The sequence below is a fragment of the Phyllobates terribilis genome, unplaced genomic scaffold, assembly GCF_046119375.1.
Source record: "Phyllobates terribilis strain yellow unplaced genomic scaffold, ASM4611937v1 Scaffold_8__6_contigs__length_399053987, whole genome shotgun sequence".
Lineage (NCBI taxonomy): Eukaryota > Metazoa > Chordata > Amphibia > Anura > Dendrobatidae > Phyllobates > Phyllobates terribilis.
Window position 1 is genome coordinate 242,246,745 of NW_027362768.1, and position 18,338 is coordinate 242,265,082.

The window sequence follows — 18,338 nt, forward strand, 5'->3', positions numbered from 1 at the left end:
GGTGGCAAAGTGACTGGAAGCATTATCCGCTATCTAACCAACAACATTTTGACAGTGCTCTGGGTTCAATAGTGGTTTTCTGCGGTCCCCTATTAATTGGGACAGGAAGGTCGAGCGAGAAGATGTGGGTGTTTGTTGTGGCATAATTTCAGCTTCCCCACGGCCTCGGCCTCTGCATGCACCATCACTTCCAGTTCCCCGTCCCTTGCCACGTGCCTTGCCCATTTTAAATGGAGGACAATATCTTCCACGCTCACTACAATTGGCCGAATTTGGAGCGAAGTTATATGTGATCCGTGTGACAAAGAAACCACAGTTTTAAATACCTGGCCTGTAGGTAACTATTTTGAAAAGCAAACCGGTGTCAAAAACTTTGCTGACACACTGAAAAAATGTTTTAATGGAGGCCAGAAATGGCAGTATTTTCTGAAAACATATATGTGATCCGTGTGATGGAGAAACCACAGTTTTACATAGCTGAATTTTTAGCGCTGTAATATGGAAAAGACCTGGCTGTATTCTGCACTGCCAACAAGCAAATGGCGCAGAAAAAGGGTGTTCTCTGGATTGCTTTTTAAGCAAATAATAAGGATTAAGATCCAAGATAAATTATTTCTGGCCCCTGAGACCTGGGCCTTTGTCTAGAAATATCTAACAGCAGCAGCAGACAGAACTGGAATGTAGCCTCTTGTGCTATATGCACTGCAGTGTGCTACATACACTGCCTGCCTATATACACTGCCTGCCTGATATCTCTGCAGATGGATTAGTCCTCAGAAGGACTGTTTGTTGAGATGGATATGTGTAATATGCTTCTGTTCTACATACACTACCTAACAAACAAGCAAATCTCTCCCTAGCTCAGCAGCACCTCTCCCTACACTGTCTGATTGCGGAGTAGACTGACGAGCACGACGGCGCCAGGTCTGATATAGACCTGATGACGCTGTGCGGCCAGCCAATCACTGTAATGCCACAATCAACATGGCTGCGGCATTACTGTGAGTGGCAGGCAATCCCTGCATGTTCATTGGCTCTGTAAAGAGCGCCAAACATGCAGGGAGGCGATCCGAGCATCCGCCCGAACATCTCGCAAGTACTCGGCGAGCGCCGAGCATCTCGAGTACTGAGATGCTCGGGCTAGTATTTGCGAGTATGCTCGCTCATCACTACCTGCTACCCTTTTGAAAATGCAAAATTGGAGGCTAAAGCTTTTTTTTTTTTTTTTTTTTTTTTTTAAGGAAAAGGTAACATTTTCATTTTTTCCTTCCACATTGCTTTAATTCTGGTGAAGCTCTTAAAGGAGTAATAAACTTCTTGAATGTGGTTGTCACAGTTCCACCCCACAGTGTGTCTGGAATGCAGTTACTAACAGCTCAGCCATCTAATCTGGTACAGGGGCATGCTGAAGCTGTCAGTACTTTGATTGACAGCTCAGCCATCCAATCTGGTACAGGGGCGTGCTGAAGCTGTCATTGTGTTGATTGACAGCTCAGTTGTCCAATCTGGGATTTGGAGGCGCTGGTTGTTTCCAGATGTTCTTTATTCCTGGTGACTGCCAGGCTGCTTAACTAGGCTGTTTCTTCCAGACCTCTGCCAGACGTACATTCAGCTTGTGTGAGGTTTGTTTCTCTGTGCCTTGTGTTCTGTGTATTGATTTTCTGTTGCCTGACCTTGGACGTTGTTCTGACCATCCGTCTGTTTAACCCCTTCTGCTCTGATCTGCTATCCTCCTGGTATTCTGACCAACGGAACGTTGTCTGACTACACATTTGTCTCGTCCCTCTGTTTATGACGTAGCCTCTCGAGCTTTTGACAGTGGTTTTGAGCACTTTGAGGGGTCCCGTTTTTAAAATGATGTCACTTTTCGGTGTTTTCTGTCATATAGGCCCCACAAAGTCACTTCAAATGGAATGTGGTCCCTAAAAAAAAATGGTCTTGTAAATTTTGTTGATAAACTTTTAACCCTTATAATTTTCTAACAAAAAATATTTAAAAAAAATGCTGTTGTGAAGCAGACGTGTTAAATGTGATTTATTAACTATTTTGTGTGGTATAACTATTTGTTTAAGGGCATAAAAATTCAAAGTTTGAAAATTGCATAATCTTTAAATTTTAGATATTTTCATAAATAAATGCAAATCATATCAAACAAAATTTACCACTAAAAAGTACATCATATCTCGAAAATAACAGTCTCAGAATCACTGGGATAAGATGAAGTGTTCCACAGTTATTAAAACATAAAGTGTCACAGGTCAGAACTGAAAAATTGGCCTGGTCATGAAGGTGAAAACAGGCTTGGGGGGTGAAGGAGTTAAAGGGGTTGTCCAACAGCAAAGAGTGGTATGTTAAAAGTTGACCTAAAGCTACCTACCAATGAACTTATTTTTTAAAATGCTGTTTTTTTTCCAGTTTGTTTAGTGCTTCCATGGTCCCAGAAGTTTGCATGTTCTCTTGTATTCAATGACACACCTCCTGTTTCGTACGCTCATCTGTCAGACGCCATTTTAGTAGACTGCCCATCAGATGTTATCTGTCAGATGATAAATGACAACAATATTAGCTGGAAGGTTCAACCTTTACTAAAACTTCACCAATATGCTGCTCACATGTTGTTGGTTAACAGAATAGGAGGAACCTTCGTAGTAGTCAGACTTGCACTGATCTGGAATTGATGACATTGTAATGTATAGTATATATTATCCAGATGGAAAACCTCTTCAATATATATTTGTTAACCAGGAGCTCTTATTTTCTAGGAAACAAGCTATGAAGAAATTGTGCCCCAAAGTCTCACATCAGAAGAGACCAAGAACTATGTTACGTGTTTTTTACACAAGGTAATTTTTTTCTGCTAACTTTTTGATGATAATTCTCATGTAATCATCGCTGACTGGACACCATGCTGATCACTCTTTCCAGACAATACCCCACATCTATTTGTAGAATTCTTGCCTGTTTTTTAAACTGTTGTTAGTAAGACATTGAGAAAAAATAAGGAAAGGTTTAAGAAACGGTTTTAAATTTTACCTTTCTGAAAATTTAGTTTTTTTGTGTATTTATTTTTAGTATGATGAAATGAAGATCTTTATTTTGTGCTTGTTTTTCTTAGAACGTTTAAAAAAAAAATACATTTGATAAGTTCCATAATATGCTCAGTAGTCAACGGATGTCCCTGGTGTATCAGGTTTGACAGACCGTCGTTCTGGATCCAGCTGTAGAAGGTCGCTACGCTTGGCTTTGCAGACACCTTCTTGATCCTTTCATCTCTGTAGTGTAGTTGTATCCCTCTATCGCTAGGACCCAGCAGTGATCTCCACCTTCTGCTGCTAATTGACACACCCTAGCTTAGTCTTTAAAAGCACTCAGTGTCTCCAGAGTCGCCTTTAATAGAAGTATATCGCCAGGTCTGGAGTTCTAGCAGTTTCTTCTTGGAGTAACTTGGTGGATAGTAGTCGTGATCTCTCTGGTGCGGAACCGCTTTAGGGACGATAGGGGAGTCAGGGTGTTGTTAGATCTGCCTAGCGGTCTCCACACCCCCTTTCCCTAGTTGCTGGGCTCCCCCCTTTCTTTTTCCCATCGTCGTACGCTGGGTCCTTCCAATACCTAGCATGACATTATCACCAGCCCTTTAAAAGAAAGGGAAAAAAAATAAAACTCACGCTTGGTTTTTTTTGGGGGGGTGCTTGGGGTTTATGGATCCCATTTTAGTGCTGGCAGAGCCGCTTCAGAGTTTGTAACTGGAGGTGACTGACCTTCGATTTGAGGTTCAGCAGTGGCTGCAGACTCCTACTGTTGGGGACTCTGCGGGTAGGTGTCACGGGTGTGTCATCGGTGACAGACCTTCGTCCTGCAGTTGGTTGCAGGAGATCTCTACTTTTGCCATTACAAACATATTCCTAGAGGCTAACTGTCTCTAGGACCCAGCGGCTTCTTCCCTCTGGCTAATGAGCTCCCTGGCCTGGGTGTATAAATACCTGGTGTGTCTGAGAGGGAGGTGCCGGCGATATTCATTACTACATGTGAGACTTAGCAAGAGCAGTACTTCGTCCTCTCTGGAGCTTGAGGCCGTGTGTGCATTTGTTTGGAGTCGTCTAAAGCTAAGCAATTCCCCCCTGTTTGTCTACCCTTGTTGTCTATAGAGTTTATTGGTGATCGACTAGTCCTCATCTCCTCCCTTCCCTAGCCTTAGCCATACACCAGGGAAAGTCAGGGTGAGGCACGCATGCGGCGATTGGTGAAGAGCCAATATAGGGATGGTAGTTGAGACAGGGTTAACACTAGACCAGACTAGGAGGTCTCCACTCCCCCCTTTCCCTAGTGTCTGGGCTCCCTTTCCCTCTTCCCTCTGTGTTGCACTAAGTTTTTCCCACACCTTGCGTGAAAGTAGGCCAGCCCAGCTTGAACCCAAGGTTGCCCTCCCGGACAGGTTTTCAGGAGGTAGAGACAAGTTTTTTTGTTTTTAAGGAAGCTTGTAGGTTGTATTTTAAACTTTGACCTTATTCCTCTGGAGATGAGGAGCAGCGAGTAGGGATTGTGATCGCACTATTGCAAGGAGATCCTCAATCCTGGGCTTTCTCTTTGCCACAGGGTTCTGGTTGTCTCCAGTCAGTAGAAGGGTTTTTCGGGGCTCTGGCCCTCATCTATGATGATCCTGACCGAATCCAGCCTGCGTCACCTTCAACAGGGAAATCGGTCAGTGGAGACTTATAGTTCTGAATTCCGTAGATGGACAACCGATACCGAATGGAATTACCCGGCTCTTAGAAGCCAATTTTGTCAGGGCCTTACAGAAAGTTTGAAGGATGCCTTGGCAGTTTACAGAGCCCTGGGTTCCTTGAAGGCTGCCATGTCATTGGTTATATGCCATATATCCGTACTGATGAATTTAATACTATTCATGAAAAAATGCTGAAAAATCTGCATGATTTGGAAAATGCCATGTCCAAAAAAAGAAAACTAAATTTAAAAGAGACATTAAAGACTGAGACCAATGCAGTATATGCTTGGAAAACCAACAAGTAACGCCCTTCTATTCTGAAGAACAAAAAGTAGGATGGCTATTATAAAAATAGAGAGGGGCAGAAAGTTAGTTTCACTAACCTCAACTTGTTGGCTACATCGTCCAATTCATATTTTAATTCCTCTGAGGATTTGTCAGATGACTCTTCTACCTCTAATAGAGGACAATTTAATAAACACAAGACTTCTTTCAGTGGGCATCAAGTTTCAAAAAACGACACCGACGTGTGGGGAGAAAGCATAGAAGAACGTAGGTATCCACAACGTTCACGGAACCTTTATTAACATGTCCAGTCTGGAACTTTTCGAGCTATATCATCTCTTTGACCCAGATTTCCCTGCTATCTAAAGGTCTAGGGTTACAGATCTCTTGATTAGACCTGCGGATAAAGGTGTGTGTGTGGGGGGACTTTGTTAAATGCTGTACTTTATCAGAGAGAAAATTTATTAATTCTAAATCATGATAATTCATATACTAAATTAATAAAAGATTCAACTAGTGGATTTCAATCTGAATTGTTTGACCTTCTTACAGAAGGTATCTCTTTAGGGGCTATTAATAAGAAATGATCAGAATATTTGTATGTCGACCACGCGATCATCCCTATTTATCATTCCCTTCCTAAAATCCACAAGTTAATTTTTCCCCCACCTTTTAGGCCTATTATTTCAGGCATTGGAGGATTAGGAGAAAAGTTGGGAGATTTTTACCTTCAGCCACTAGTGAGGAGCTTACCAGGATTTATTAGGGATACTAAAGTTTTGATTACCTCATTAAATCAACAAAAATGGAATCTTAAATCAAAATAGTTTATATATGATGTTAAATTTATGCCCCTCTATTCCTTATAATATTGCAGTGTCTAGTCTTAAATATTTTCTTCGCAAACCTAGAACCTACAATAAGAACATACAGGAATTTATTCTATTATCTGTTTCATTTCTTCTTTCACATACAAGTGCTTCTCACTAATTTAGAATATCATCAAAAAGTTAATTTATTTCAGTTATTCAATACAAAAAGTGAAACTCATATATTATATAGAGTCATTACAGAGTGATCTATTTCAAGTGTCTATTTCTGTTCATGTTGATGATTATGCCTTACAGCCAATGAAAACACAAATGTCATTATCTCAGTAAATTAGAATATGAAACATTTGAAAAATGTTTTTGAAATTCAAAATGTTGGACTACTGAAATGTATGTTCAGTAAATGCACTCAATACTTGGTCGGGGCTCCTTTTGCATCAATTACTGCATCAATGCTGCGTGGCATGGAGGCGATCAGCCTGTGGCACTGCTGAGGTGTTATGGAAGCCCAGGTTGCTTTGATAGCAACCTTCAGCTCATCTGCATTGTTGGGTCTGGTGTCTCTCATCTTCCTCTTGACAATACCCCATTGATTCTCTATGGGGTTAAGGTCAGGCGAGTTTGCTGGCCAATCAAGCACAGTGATACTGTTGTTTTTAAACTAGGTATTGGTACTTTTGGCAGTGTGGACAGGTGCCAAGTCCTGCTGGAGAATGAAATTTTCATCTCCAAAAAGCTTGTCGGCAGAGGGAAACATGAAGTGCTCTAAAATTTCCTGGTAGACGGCTGCTCTGACTTTGGTCTTGATAAAACACAGTGGACCTACACCAGCAGATGACATGGCTCCCCAAACCATCACTGATTGTGGAAACTTCACACTAGACCTCAAGCAGCTTGGATTGTGTGCCTCTACACTCTTCCTCCAGACTCTGGGACCTTGATTTCCAAATGAAATGCAAAATTTACTTTCATCTGAAAACAACACCTTGGACCACTGAGCAACAGTCCAGGTCTTTTTCTCCTTGACCCAGGTAAGACGCTACTGGCGTTGTCTATTGGTCATGAATGGCTTGACACAAGGAATGCGACACTTGTAGCCCATGTCCTGGATACATCTGTGTGTGGTGGCTCTTGAGGCAATAACTCCAGCAGCAGTCCACTCCTTGTGAATCTCCCCAAAATTTTTGAATGGCCTTTTTTTAATAATAATCCATTCAAGGCTGCGGTTATCACGGTTGCTTGTGCACCTTTTCCTACCACACTTTTTCCTTCCACTCAACTTTCCATTAATATGCTTGGATACAGCACTCTGTGATCAGCCAGCTTCTTTAGCAATGACCTTTTGTGGCTAACCCTCCTTGTGGAGTGTGTCAATGACTGCCTTCTGGACATCTGTCAAGTCAGCAGTCTTTCCCTTGATTGTGGAGCCTACTGAAACAGACTAAGGGACCTTTTTAAATGCTTAGGAAGCCTTTGCAGGTGTTTTTTGTTAATTATTCTACTTTACTGAGATGACTTTTGTGTTTTCATTGGCTGTAAGCCATAATCATCAACATTAACAGAAATAAACACTTGAAATAGATCACTCTGTTTGTAATGACTCTATATAATATGAGTTTCATTTTTTGTATTGAAGAACTGAAATAAATTAACTTTTTGCTGATATCCTAATATAGTGAGAAGCAGTTGTAATTATTTTTCTTTTGACAGTCGGTTTGTTCTGCAAACTTGCTGCGTGAGCATGGGAGGCAAATTTTCCCCGTCCCTTGCCAACATCGTTGTTGCTGTATGGGAAAAAAAAAATATTTTTTCACCCTTAAACAATTATGGTCATCTGATTAATTTTTATGGGCGTTATATAGATGCCGTGATTATGATCTGTGAAGGGACAGGGAAGGAAGGTAATGATTTTGGATCCTATATGAATAATAATGAATATAATCTCCGCTTTACTACTAAACTATCTCCCTATGAAACAGAATATTTAGATGTGATGTTAGTGGGAAATCAAAATACAGCTGTTATCAATGTCTCTCCGTATAGAAAGAGTACAGACAGCAATTCTATTCTTTCAGCTGATTCTTGCCATCTTTCCCATGTTATACGTAATATCCCTATTGGAGAATTAGTAAGAACCAAAAGGAATTGTTCTTCTGCAACAAATTATTCTATTGAAGCAGAAAACGTGATAAATGGGTTGGAACATAGAGGATATTCTAATTGTTTTCTGAAAAGAGCAGAAAATATTGTAGACAAAATTGATCGTACTAGCTTACTGCTGGAAAATAATAAAAATTCTAAAAATAGGTATAACAAACAGTATAATAATTGCTCTATTAATTTCATTACACAATGTAGTCCTCAATATTTCGAGATTCTAAATCAAATATAATCAAAAAATACTTATCCATTCTTAATGAAGATTCTAAACTTGCGGTGATCCTACAAAAATCAAAACTCAATTTTATACCAAAAAGAGCTCCCACATTGGGAAATATATTATCTCCTGGTGGAATGCACTATATGTATGGTGCAATATATCGGGTGTACTTTACAACCGCTTAAAAGGCTTATCCGACGCCATCTTTCAGATGCGGTTAATACTACATACTTTAACGTTTCTGCTATATCCAGACATTTTCAACAGGTTCATAAAGGGGACATTAGTTCATTGAAATTTTCAGGTATTGTAAAGGTCCATAGACCTGCTAGAGGTGAGGATTTACAGATATTATGGGTACTGTCCCCATAGGGAATTTAGATTGTGAGCCCCAATCAGTATGTCTTTGGAATCTGGGAGGAAACCGGAGAACCCGGAGGAAACCCACGCAAAAACGGGGAGAACATACAAACTCCTTGCAGATGTTATCCTTGGTGGGATTTGAACCCAGGATCCCAGCGCTGCAAGGCTGCAGTGCTAGCCACTGAGCCACCGTGCTGCCCTGGTTGGTGAAACATAATCCGATAGTGGATTGGCAATCCAGAGAGATTGTTAAATGGGGAGATTACTGTCATGAGAACTGCTTAAACATTTCCCTTTCTGCAGTCTCTACGGAGACCTTACCTGTGTTTTTGTCTGGTTTTGAGAACGTATTTTTTGGAGAGGGGGTGTCAGGATTTTCCTCCTCATCATGCATTTGACTGTCCTATTAACTTTACTCCCGGAGCTAAACTACCCAAGTCCAGACTATATAATCTTTCTGGCCCTGAGAGACAAGCTATGAAGGATTTCATTGCTGACAGTCAGGAGAATCTTTGCCCATGGCGGCAGGGTTGTTCTTCATTAAGAGGAAAGATGGCGGTCTCCGCCCCTGTTTAGATTTCCGGTATTGAATCAAATTACCGTCCGAGATCCGTATCCTCTTCCTTTGATTCCAGATTTGTTCAACCAGGTTGTGGGAGCTATGGTGTTCTCCAAGTTGAGTTTAAGGGGAGCCTACAATTTGGTTAGAATCAGAGAGGGGGTGAATGTAAAACTGTGTTCAGTACCCCTGAGGGGCATTTCGAGAGTCTGGTTATGCCTTTTGGTCTCACCAATGCACCTGCGGTGTTCCAGCATTTCCTACACAATATTTTCCATCATTTGGTGGGCAGGTTTGTGGTGGTCTATCTGGATGATATTTTGGTTTACTCCCCTGATTTTGAGACGCATCAGGGGCATGTTAAACAAGTACTATAGATATTAAGGGATAACAAACTATATGCCAAACCAGAGAAATGTGTTTTTGCCATCCAGGAGGTGCAGTTTTTGGGGTACCTGTTGTCAGCATTGGGTTTTCGGATGGATCCGGAGAAGATCTGTGCTGTACTTGATTGGGACCATCCCGAAAATCTGAAGGCATTACAGCGCTTTCTGGGCTTTACTCATTTTTATCGGAAATGTATCCAAAATGATTTGGTAATTGTGAAACCCCTCACTGACATGGAGTCTGATCTGATCTTAAAATTGCTGTTGGGAGAAGGTACTCTTCAAATATGAGAGACCTGGAGTGGTTTGAAAAAGAGTGGTCCAAAATTCCTGTTGAGAGATGTAAGAAGCCTGTTGATTGTTATAGAAATCGATTGATTGCAGTTATTTATTCCAAAGGGTGTGCAACCAAATATTAAATTGAGAGTGCCAACAATTTTGTCCTACCCATTTTGGGGATTTTGTGTGAAATTATGTCCAATTTGCCTTTTTTTCTCGTGTTGTTCCAATACACATACACAGGAAATAAAACGTGTAATTGCAATAATTTTCTGGGAGAAATACTTCATTTTCTGGAACAATTTCAAGGGTGTCAACACTTTTGGCCATGACTGTATATGCACCCCCTGTGTGTATTCATAATATATGCTCGGGAAAGACAACAGTTGTCCGTTCATATTAATTTTTTATTTTTACAATAGGATAGATAGACAAGACCTGGTTGAATGACCACAATGGTCACCAGACCTTACTTTTTTGGGGAGTTATCGAAGATTAGGTATATTCAAGAAAATAGTGCACAGTTCATAGCATGATTATAGTTCAACTATTATTTAAACTGTATACCTATTTCTGCACTCCCTGTATAGTATGATATCGTATGTTACTGTGTATTGTAGTATGTTAAGTGATTATAGCTCTATAGTAAGACAAAGAAAAGAACTACAGGTTTTGATCTAAGATGTGCATACAAATACCTCACTCACTAATGGTAATCACATCTGCTTTTTTGTAGAGAATTTTTCTTACTGAAGAAGATAATAAAAGATTGCAACGACTTAAAGATGAAAAACAAGTTTTGGAGTCATTTATTAGTAAAACTAAAATGAAACGCAAAGATGAACCAGTTTCCAGAGAGGTGAGTATGGTTTTGTGCAGTGTTACCGAAAAAAGAATCACTTTTATCATATTTTAAATACTAAGATGTAGAATTTTGAGCTTAAGATACTTTATACGTACTTAGATTTTGCATCTTCAAAGATTGAGCAATAAATATGTCAGAGGCGGTTACCTCAAAACAGCAAGCTTGGACAGATATAGCACTAGCCACTTCGTCTAGCAGGTACTAGAGGAATCCCTTTAATCACTATGCAGAGATCTGGATGTACAAATGGGGCTTCCTCGGTTGCACTCACTGAATAGCTGCTGGCTGGAGGAGTTAGCCAGATGCAAGAGTAGAGAAATAAGCCAGGTCAGTAACTGGAGGGATAGATAGAACCAAGGAGAAAGTTTTCTTGTTGGCATAAAAATGAAGTTTAATTTTATGTTCTTGCAAGCCACCATAAATTACCTTCGAATAAATCCGGGAGCTCTGTGCAGCACAGTATTCTAACACACGTTTGAAGTGTATGTTTCCCTATCAGACCCAGTTTTACAGTTTTTATGTAAACTCTGTATGAAATGTTGTATAACTTTGTAAGTACATTACTTATATATCTTGTTCTGACCTTGAACTATACAATCTAGTGGCCAAATATATTTAATCTCAGCTAAAATGCAGTGGAGATTAGAGTTTTATATACAGTGAAACCCAAAATGTCATTAAAATATAGTTTTGTGGGGGAGGCGACTTCTCTAAGAGGTTACTATCAGATTTCTTTATCATACCTGGTGTTAAACTTTCAGAATTGTAAATATAGTTCTGGTTTAAAGGGAAACAAACACCTCAGAAAAAGCTATTCACCTGCAGATATATTGTTGCAAGTTTGCCTGGCACTCTTTACTGAAAGTATTGCCACCTGGAGAAAAGTAAGTTCATTACTCCCGGGAGCGCCGGCTTTTGATCATGGGGGGCATGCTAGGAACAGCTACAGTCACCGCTCACAGCACTGCTCAATATGCTGTGATCAATTGCTGTAAACATACTCCAGCACTCTGTCTGACAGCTCAGTATGCACAGATGTGCTGCAGAGCCGTCTGTCAATTAAAGTACCGGGGCGTGCTTACAGCCGCTGTGTACTTAGTGGTGCTGGGAGTGGTAACTGTAATCAGTCCGTGCACACCACCATGAATAAAAGTCACCGTGAGGAGTCCTGTGAGGAAATAAGTTAATTTTCTCCCAGTAGCTGTACTTTTAGTAATGTGCCAAGGCAGCACTGTAACACTGTTACCCTACAGATTAACATATATCTGCAAGTAAATAGCGTTTTCTGCGGTGACATGCTCCCTTTAAGATACAAGCTACAACTTAAGGGAATCTGTCATATTGAAAATGGTCTCTGATCTGCAGGCAGGATGTTACTGAATAGGAGGAGCTGGTTAGATTGATATACATTTTTTGTGGGAAAGGTTGCAGTAAAGATTTTACTTCATTGGAATCCATGGAGTTTATGTGCATAAAAGTCCAGTGGGCGGTTCTTTTCTGTGATTGACAGTCTTCCATGTATGAAGAGAGAGAATGCTGTCTGTCACTAATAGGACCTACCACTAGACTCATGCATACAAACACAATTATACTGAATGCAAAAAAAAAAAAGCATTGACCGCACCTCCAAAAAATCATACATTTGATCTAATGCCTCTCGGCAAAAATATATATAACTGAACACGAGGTTCTTTTTTCCGGATGTGCACTCCTCCCATTTGGCACAAGTGATTTTAATTAGCAGGAGACTGCAGAGAAAGTCTAGCCTATTTTTGCTTTCACTTGAGAGCTTGGGGAAGGTGAGTCACAATGCTCCTTTCATCCGGTGTTGGTGCAGTGTGTCAGCCATTGCTGTGGTTTTGTGCTTGTGGAGCTGCGCAATCTGGAGTCTTAGGGACTCGGTCTTGCAGCGTGGGTGCTGTGAGGCATCAGGCCGTCTGCCCTGCTGGTTCATTGCCGCTGTGGCGGTGCTTGGCGCACAGCACCACCCCTTTTAGGCAGGATAACGTTAGGACCCACTACGAAGTTTGCCATGACGTGGCAGTGGACTTCATACAGTCTGATCAGAATGTTAAACTAAGAACCTCATGTTCAGTTTTATATATTTTTGCAGAGAGGCATTAGATCATTGTATGTTTTTGGAGGTGCGGTCCAAGCTCTTTTTTCAGCGTATTGCAGTTATACTGAATCTTTTCCAACAAACCAATTTATCATCCTGCTCAGCTGCTCCTTCTCTATACCGTGCTGTCCGCTGATCAGGCTACATGTACAATGAGAGAGGTTCCTTTAAAAATGTTTGCAAGAGGAGGGAATCAAAGTATTGAACTTTTTACTTTTAGTTTTTTATACAGTACAGACCAAAAGTTTGGACACACCTTCTCCTTTAAAGATTTTTCTGTATTTTCATGACTATGAAAATTGTACATTCACACTGAAGGCATCAAAACTATGAATTAACACATGTGGAATTATATACTTAACAAAAAAAGTGTGAAACAACTGAAAACATGTCTTATATTCTAGGTTCTTCAAAGTAGCCACCTTTTGCTTTGATTACTGCTTTGCACACTTTAGGCATTCTCTTGATGACCTTCAAGAGGTAGTTGCCGGAAATGGTTTTCACTTCACAGGTGTGCCCTGTCAGGTTTAATAAGTGGGATTTCTTGCCTTATAAATGGGGTTGAGACCATCAGTTGTGTTGTGCAGAAGTCTTGTGGATACAAAGCTGATAGTCCTACTGAATAGACTGTTAGAATTTCTATTATGGCAAGAAAAAAGCAGCTAAGTAAAGAAAAACAAGAGGCCATCATTACTTTAAGAAATGCAAGTCAGTCAGTCCGAAAAATTGGGAAAACTTTGAAAGTATCCCCAAGTGCAGTTTCAAAAACCATCAAGTGCTACAAAGAAACTGGCTCACATGAGGACCGCCCCAGGAAAGGAAGACCAAGAGTCACCTCTGCTTCTGAGGATAAGTTTATCAGAGTCACCAGCCTCATAAATCGCAGGTTAACAACAGCTCAGATTAGAGACCAGGTCAATGCCACACAGAGTTCTAGCAGCAGACACATCTCTTCAACAACTGTTAAGAGGAGACTTTGTGCAGCAGGCCTTCATGGTAAAATAGCTGCTAGGAAACCACTGCTAAGGACAGGCAACAAGCAGAAGAGACTTGTTTGGGCTAAAGAACACAAGGAATGGACAATTAGACCAGTGGAAATCTGTGCTTTGGTCTGATGAGTCCAAGTTTGAGATCTTTGGTTCCAACCACCGTGTCTTTGTGCGACGCAGAAAAGGTGAACGGATGGACTCTACATGCCTGGTTCCCACCATGAAGCATGGAGGAGGAGGTGTGATGGTGTGGGGGTGCTTTGCTGGTGACACTGTTGGGGATTTATTCAAAATTGAAGGCATACTGAACCAGCATGGCTACCACAGCATCTTGCAGCAGCATGCTATTCCATCCGGTTTGCGTTTAGTTGGACCATCATTTATTTTTCACTAGGACAATGACTCCAAACACACCTCCAGGCTGTGTAAGGGCTATTTGACCAAGAGGAAGAGTGATGGGGTGCTACGCCAGATGACCTGGCCTCCACAGTCACCAGACCTGAACCCAATCGAGATGGTTTGGGGTGAGCTGGACCGCAGAGTGAAGGCAAAAGGGCCAACAAGTGCTAAGCATCTCTGGGAAGTCCTTCAAGATTGTTGGAAGACCATTTCCGGTGACTACCTCTTGAAGCTCATCAAGAGAATGCCAAGAGTGTGCAAAGCAGTCATCAAAGCAAAAGGTGGCTACTTTGAAGAACCTAGAATATAAGACATATTTTCAGTTGTTTCACACTTTTTTGTTAAGTATATAATTCCACATGTGTTAATTCATAGTTTTGATGCCTTCAATGTGAATGTACAATTCTCATAGTCTTGAAAATACAGAAAAATCTTTAAAGGAGAAGGTGTGTCCAAACTTTTGGTCTGTACTGTATTTTAAATTTCTTGTACTCAAACAAGATCAGGAGTGCAAGTAAAACAAATGTTAATCTGGCTTCTCTGGGTTGTCAATGTTTTTATAAGTACAGGAATGTACCTTGCTATTTTTGTCTTTTTAATGACGACGTATTTTTATACTTCACAGCCTTCTGCAAAGCGTCCTCGGCAAGCCACATTCACTGATGAGGAATTTAAAGCCCACATCAAAGCAGCAGAGAAATCCTTGATTACAGTACAGTCACTATTGCAGGAAAACCCTACACCACACTGGCTCCCAGAAAAACTTTCCAATGTCCAAAGCCTATTAACAAAAATCCAAACAGCTGCAGAAAAGAGATAAAGTTATACAGTTTTCTTCATTTACTGCTCCGCACAGGGTTATTCCATTCTCAGGAAGTGATGGCATGGCAAGAGGGGCATCACACATTTGTCATTTTCTCCAGCTGGTGGTCTGATCAGAACCGGAAATATGTGAGGACAAAACTAGTTATTTCCAGACATCTACAAATGTGTGTACTAGCATTTTACCCCTGAACACCATTTAGTTTCAGATGGGATTTGGTTGTTTTACGTAATTGTTCCTACTAACAAAAAGGTATAAATCTAGTTGTCTTGTACCAATCTACCAGTCATATTCAGAAATCTTGTCGTTTTCGCTCTGCTCACTCAAGTTCTCATTTCTTTTTAAGTACAGATCACTTTTCAACATTCTCGTTATCATCACAGACAGTTACAATAAACAGTTACTTTTCTATGTACAGTAGATGCAACTGGATCTAAAATTCGCCATTGTTGATGTTACAGCCCCCGCCTCAGTTTCCCTGCACAATGACTTTTGGCCAGATTTGATCTTTTCATGTTTATTGTTAAATTCATCTGCTGGTCGCCTCATCTTTGCTCTCGTGTCTACTTAAGACGTGTTTAGTGCACTAGATATGCTAATCTGGAAGCATAATATTGTTTCAAGCAATGACCAAGTAATTATTTTCTTCCTTTAGATGTTTAAAAGTGTTTTGAATTTGTGAAAAGGCCATTGTTAAATTAAAAATATATTTTGATTTCTATACTGAATGCTTTTTTTTTTCCTCGTGTAAGAAAAACAATTATAGAAAACGAGAGGTGGGGTCAGCTTTGGCTCCAAATACCACAGTAAAGTGATATTATTATAGTACACACTTTTTGAAAAATATCACCATCTGCAAAAATCTGCAGAGGTTAGCACCCTAATCCTGCGCCCGTGGCGCCCCCACTCCTCGGCAGCTGTCTCTTCTAGCCCTGTTAGGCCCAATCATTACACAGAGACAAAAGTAAAGTGCAGATGCTGTAAACTCTAGATGCAGAAAGAGACTCAGATAATGCTCTAAAAATAATAATGGGGTGCAGGAGAATATATGGCAGATCAAAATATGCAGCTCAATAGCAAATGTGTCCCCATATAATACACACAAGAACTGTGTCAGAAGAGCTAATCACATAAACAATATAAACATATATATAGACAATGTCAACATGTATATATAGAACAGGCATGCAGTGCATTGGCTTATTGCCACCACATTGGACCTTGATGATAATGTCCCCATTATTCCTCTCACTCTGACAACCACCCAGCCTAAGATCCCAAAAAATTAAGATGCTACGGGTCTCTGAAAATTGAGCTTTTTTTTCTTCTTACAAATTTAGAAATTTTTTTTCACCACTTAAATAAAAAAAAACTATACATGTTTGGTATCAACAAACTCGTAATCACCTGGAGAATCATAATGGCAGGTCAATTTTAGCATTTTGTAAACATGGTAAAATCAATGTCTCTCCGTATAGAAAGAGTACAGACAGCAATTCTATTCTTTCAGCTGATTCTTGCCATCTTTCCCATGTTATACGTAATATCCCTATTGGAGGATTAGTAAGAACCAAAAGGAATTGTTCTTCTGCAACAAATTATTCTTTTGAAGCAGAAAACGTGATAAATAGGTTGGAACATAGAGGATATTCTAATTGTTTTCTGAAAAGAGCAGAAAATATTGTAGACAAAATTGATCGTACTAGCTTACTGCTGAAAAATAATAAAAATTCTAAAAATAGGTATAACAAACAGTATAATAATTGCTCTATTAATTTCATTACACAATGTAGTCCTCAATATTTCGAGATTATAAATCAAATATAATCAAAAAATACTTATCCATTCTTAATGAAGATTCTAAACTTGCGGTGATCCTACAAAAATCAAAACTCAATTTTATACCAAAAAGAGCTCCCACATTGGGAAATATATTATCGCCTAGTTATTTAGATTTATCTAAACCGGCTAATGCATCTACCTGGCTTTCTGTCAAGGGATTTTATAAGTGTGGTCATGTCCCATGTAAGGCATGTCTTTATGCTGAAAATAAAAAAAAGCTAAATTATCATCAATAGTTTCTCAGCATTTCCCAACTGAAAACTTTATTAATTGTAATACTATGGGAGTAATCAACCTGGTGGAATGCACTATATGTATGGTGCAATATATCGGGTGTACTGTACAACCACGTAAAAAGGTGCTTCCAACGCCATCTTTCAGATGCGGTTAATCCTAGATCCTTTAACCTTTTTGCTATATCCAGACATTTTCAACAGGTTCATAAAGTTAGTTCATTGAAATTTTCAGGCATAGATCTGCTAGAGGTGAGGATTTACAGACATTATGAGTACTGTCCCCATAGGGAATTTAGATTTTGAGTCCCAATCAGTATGTCTTTGGAATGTGGGAAGAAACCCACGCAAAAACGGGGAGAACATACAAACTCCTTGCAGATGTTATCCTTGGTGGGATTTGAACCCAGGATCCCAGCGCTGCAAGGCTGCAGTGCTAGCCACTGAGCCACCGTGCTGCCCTGGTTGGTGAAACATAATCCGATAGTGGATTGGCAATCCAGAGAGATTGTTAAATGGGGAGATCACTGTCATGAGAACTGCTTAAACATTTCCCTTTCTACAGTCTCTACGGAGACCTTACCTGTGTTTTTGTCTGGTTTTGAGGACGTATTTTTCTGAGAGTCGGTGTCACGATTTGCCTCTTCATCATGCATTTGACTGTCCTATTAACTTTACTCCCGGAGCTAAACTACCCAAGTCCAGACTATATAATCTTTCTGGCCCTGAGAGACAAGCTATGAAGGATTTCATTGCTGAGAGTCAGGAGAATCTTTGCCCATGGCGGCAGGGTTGTTCTTCGCTAAGAAGAAAGATGGTGGTCTCCGCCCCTGTTTAGATTTCCGGTATTGAATAAAATTACTGTCAGAGAGCCGTATCCTCTTCCTCTGATTCCAGATTTGTTCAACCAGGTTGTGGGAGCTATGGCGTTCTCCAAGTTGAGTTTAAGGGGAGCCTACAATCTGGTTAGAATCAGAGAGGGGGTGAATGAAAAACGGCGTTCAATACCCTCGAGGGGCATTTCGAGAGTCTGGTTATGCCTTTTGGTCTGACCAATGCACCTGCGGTGTTCCATCATTTCATAAACAATATTTTCCATCATTTGGTGGGCAGGTTTGTGGTGGTCTATCTGGATGATATTTTGGTTTACTCACCTGATTTTGAGACGCATCAGGGGCATGTTAAACAACAAGTACTACAGATATTAAGGGATAACAAACTATATGCCAAACCGGAGAAATGTGTTTTCGCCATCCAGGAGGT

The 18,338-nt window shown here is 40.3% G+C and overlaps 1 protein-coding gene across 1 annotated transcript in view; it reads left to right on the forward strand.

Moving 5' to 3' along the window:
• The window catches only part of FIRRM (FIGNL1 interacting regulator of recombination and mitosis), a 134,754-nt gene extending 119,031 nt beyond the window's left edge, over positions 1–15,723 (forward strand). Inside the window, exons 22-24 of the mRNA XM_073644079.1 lie at positions 2,763–2,843; positions 10,542–10,664; positions 14,803–15,723. Coding sequence (XP_073500180.1) covers positions 2,763–2,843; positions 10,542–10,664; positions 14,803–14,997 — 399 coding nt within the window. The 3' untranslated portion in view covers positions 14,998–15,723. The remainder of the gene's footprint in view (positions 1–2,762; positions 2,844–10,541; positions 10,665–14,802) is intronic.
• The last annotated feature ends 2,615 nt before the right edge of the window (positions 15,724–18,338 follow it).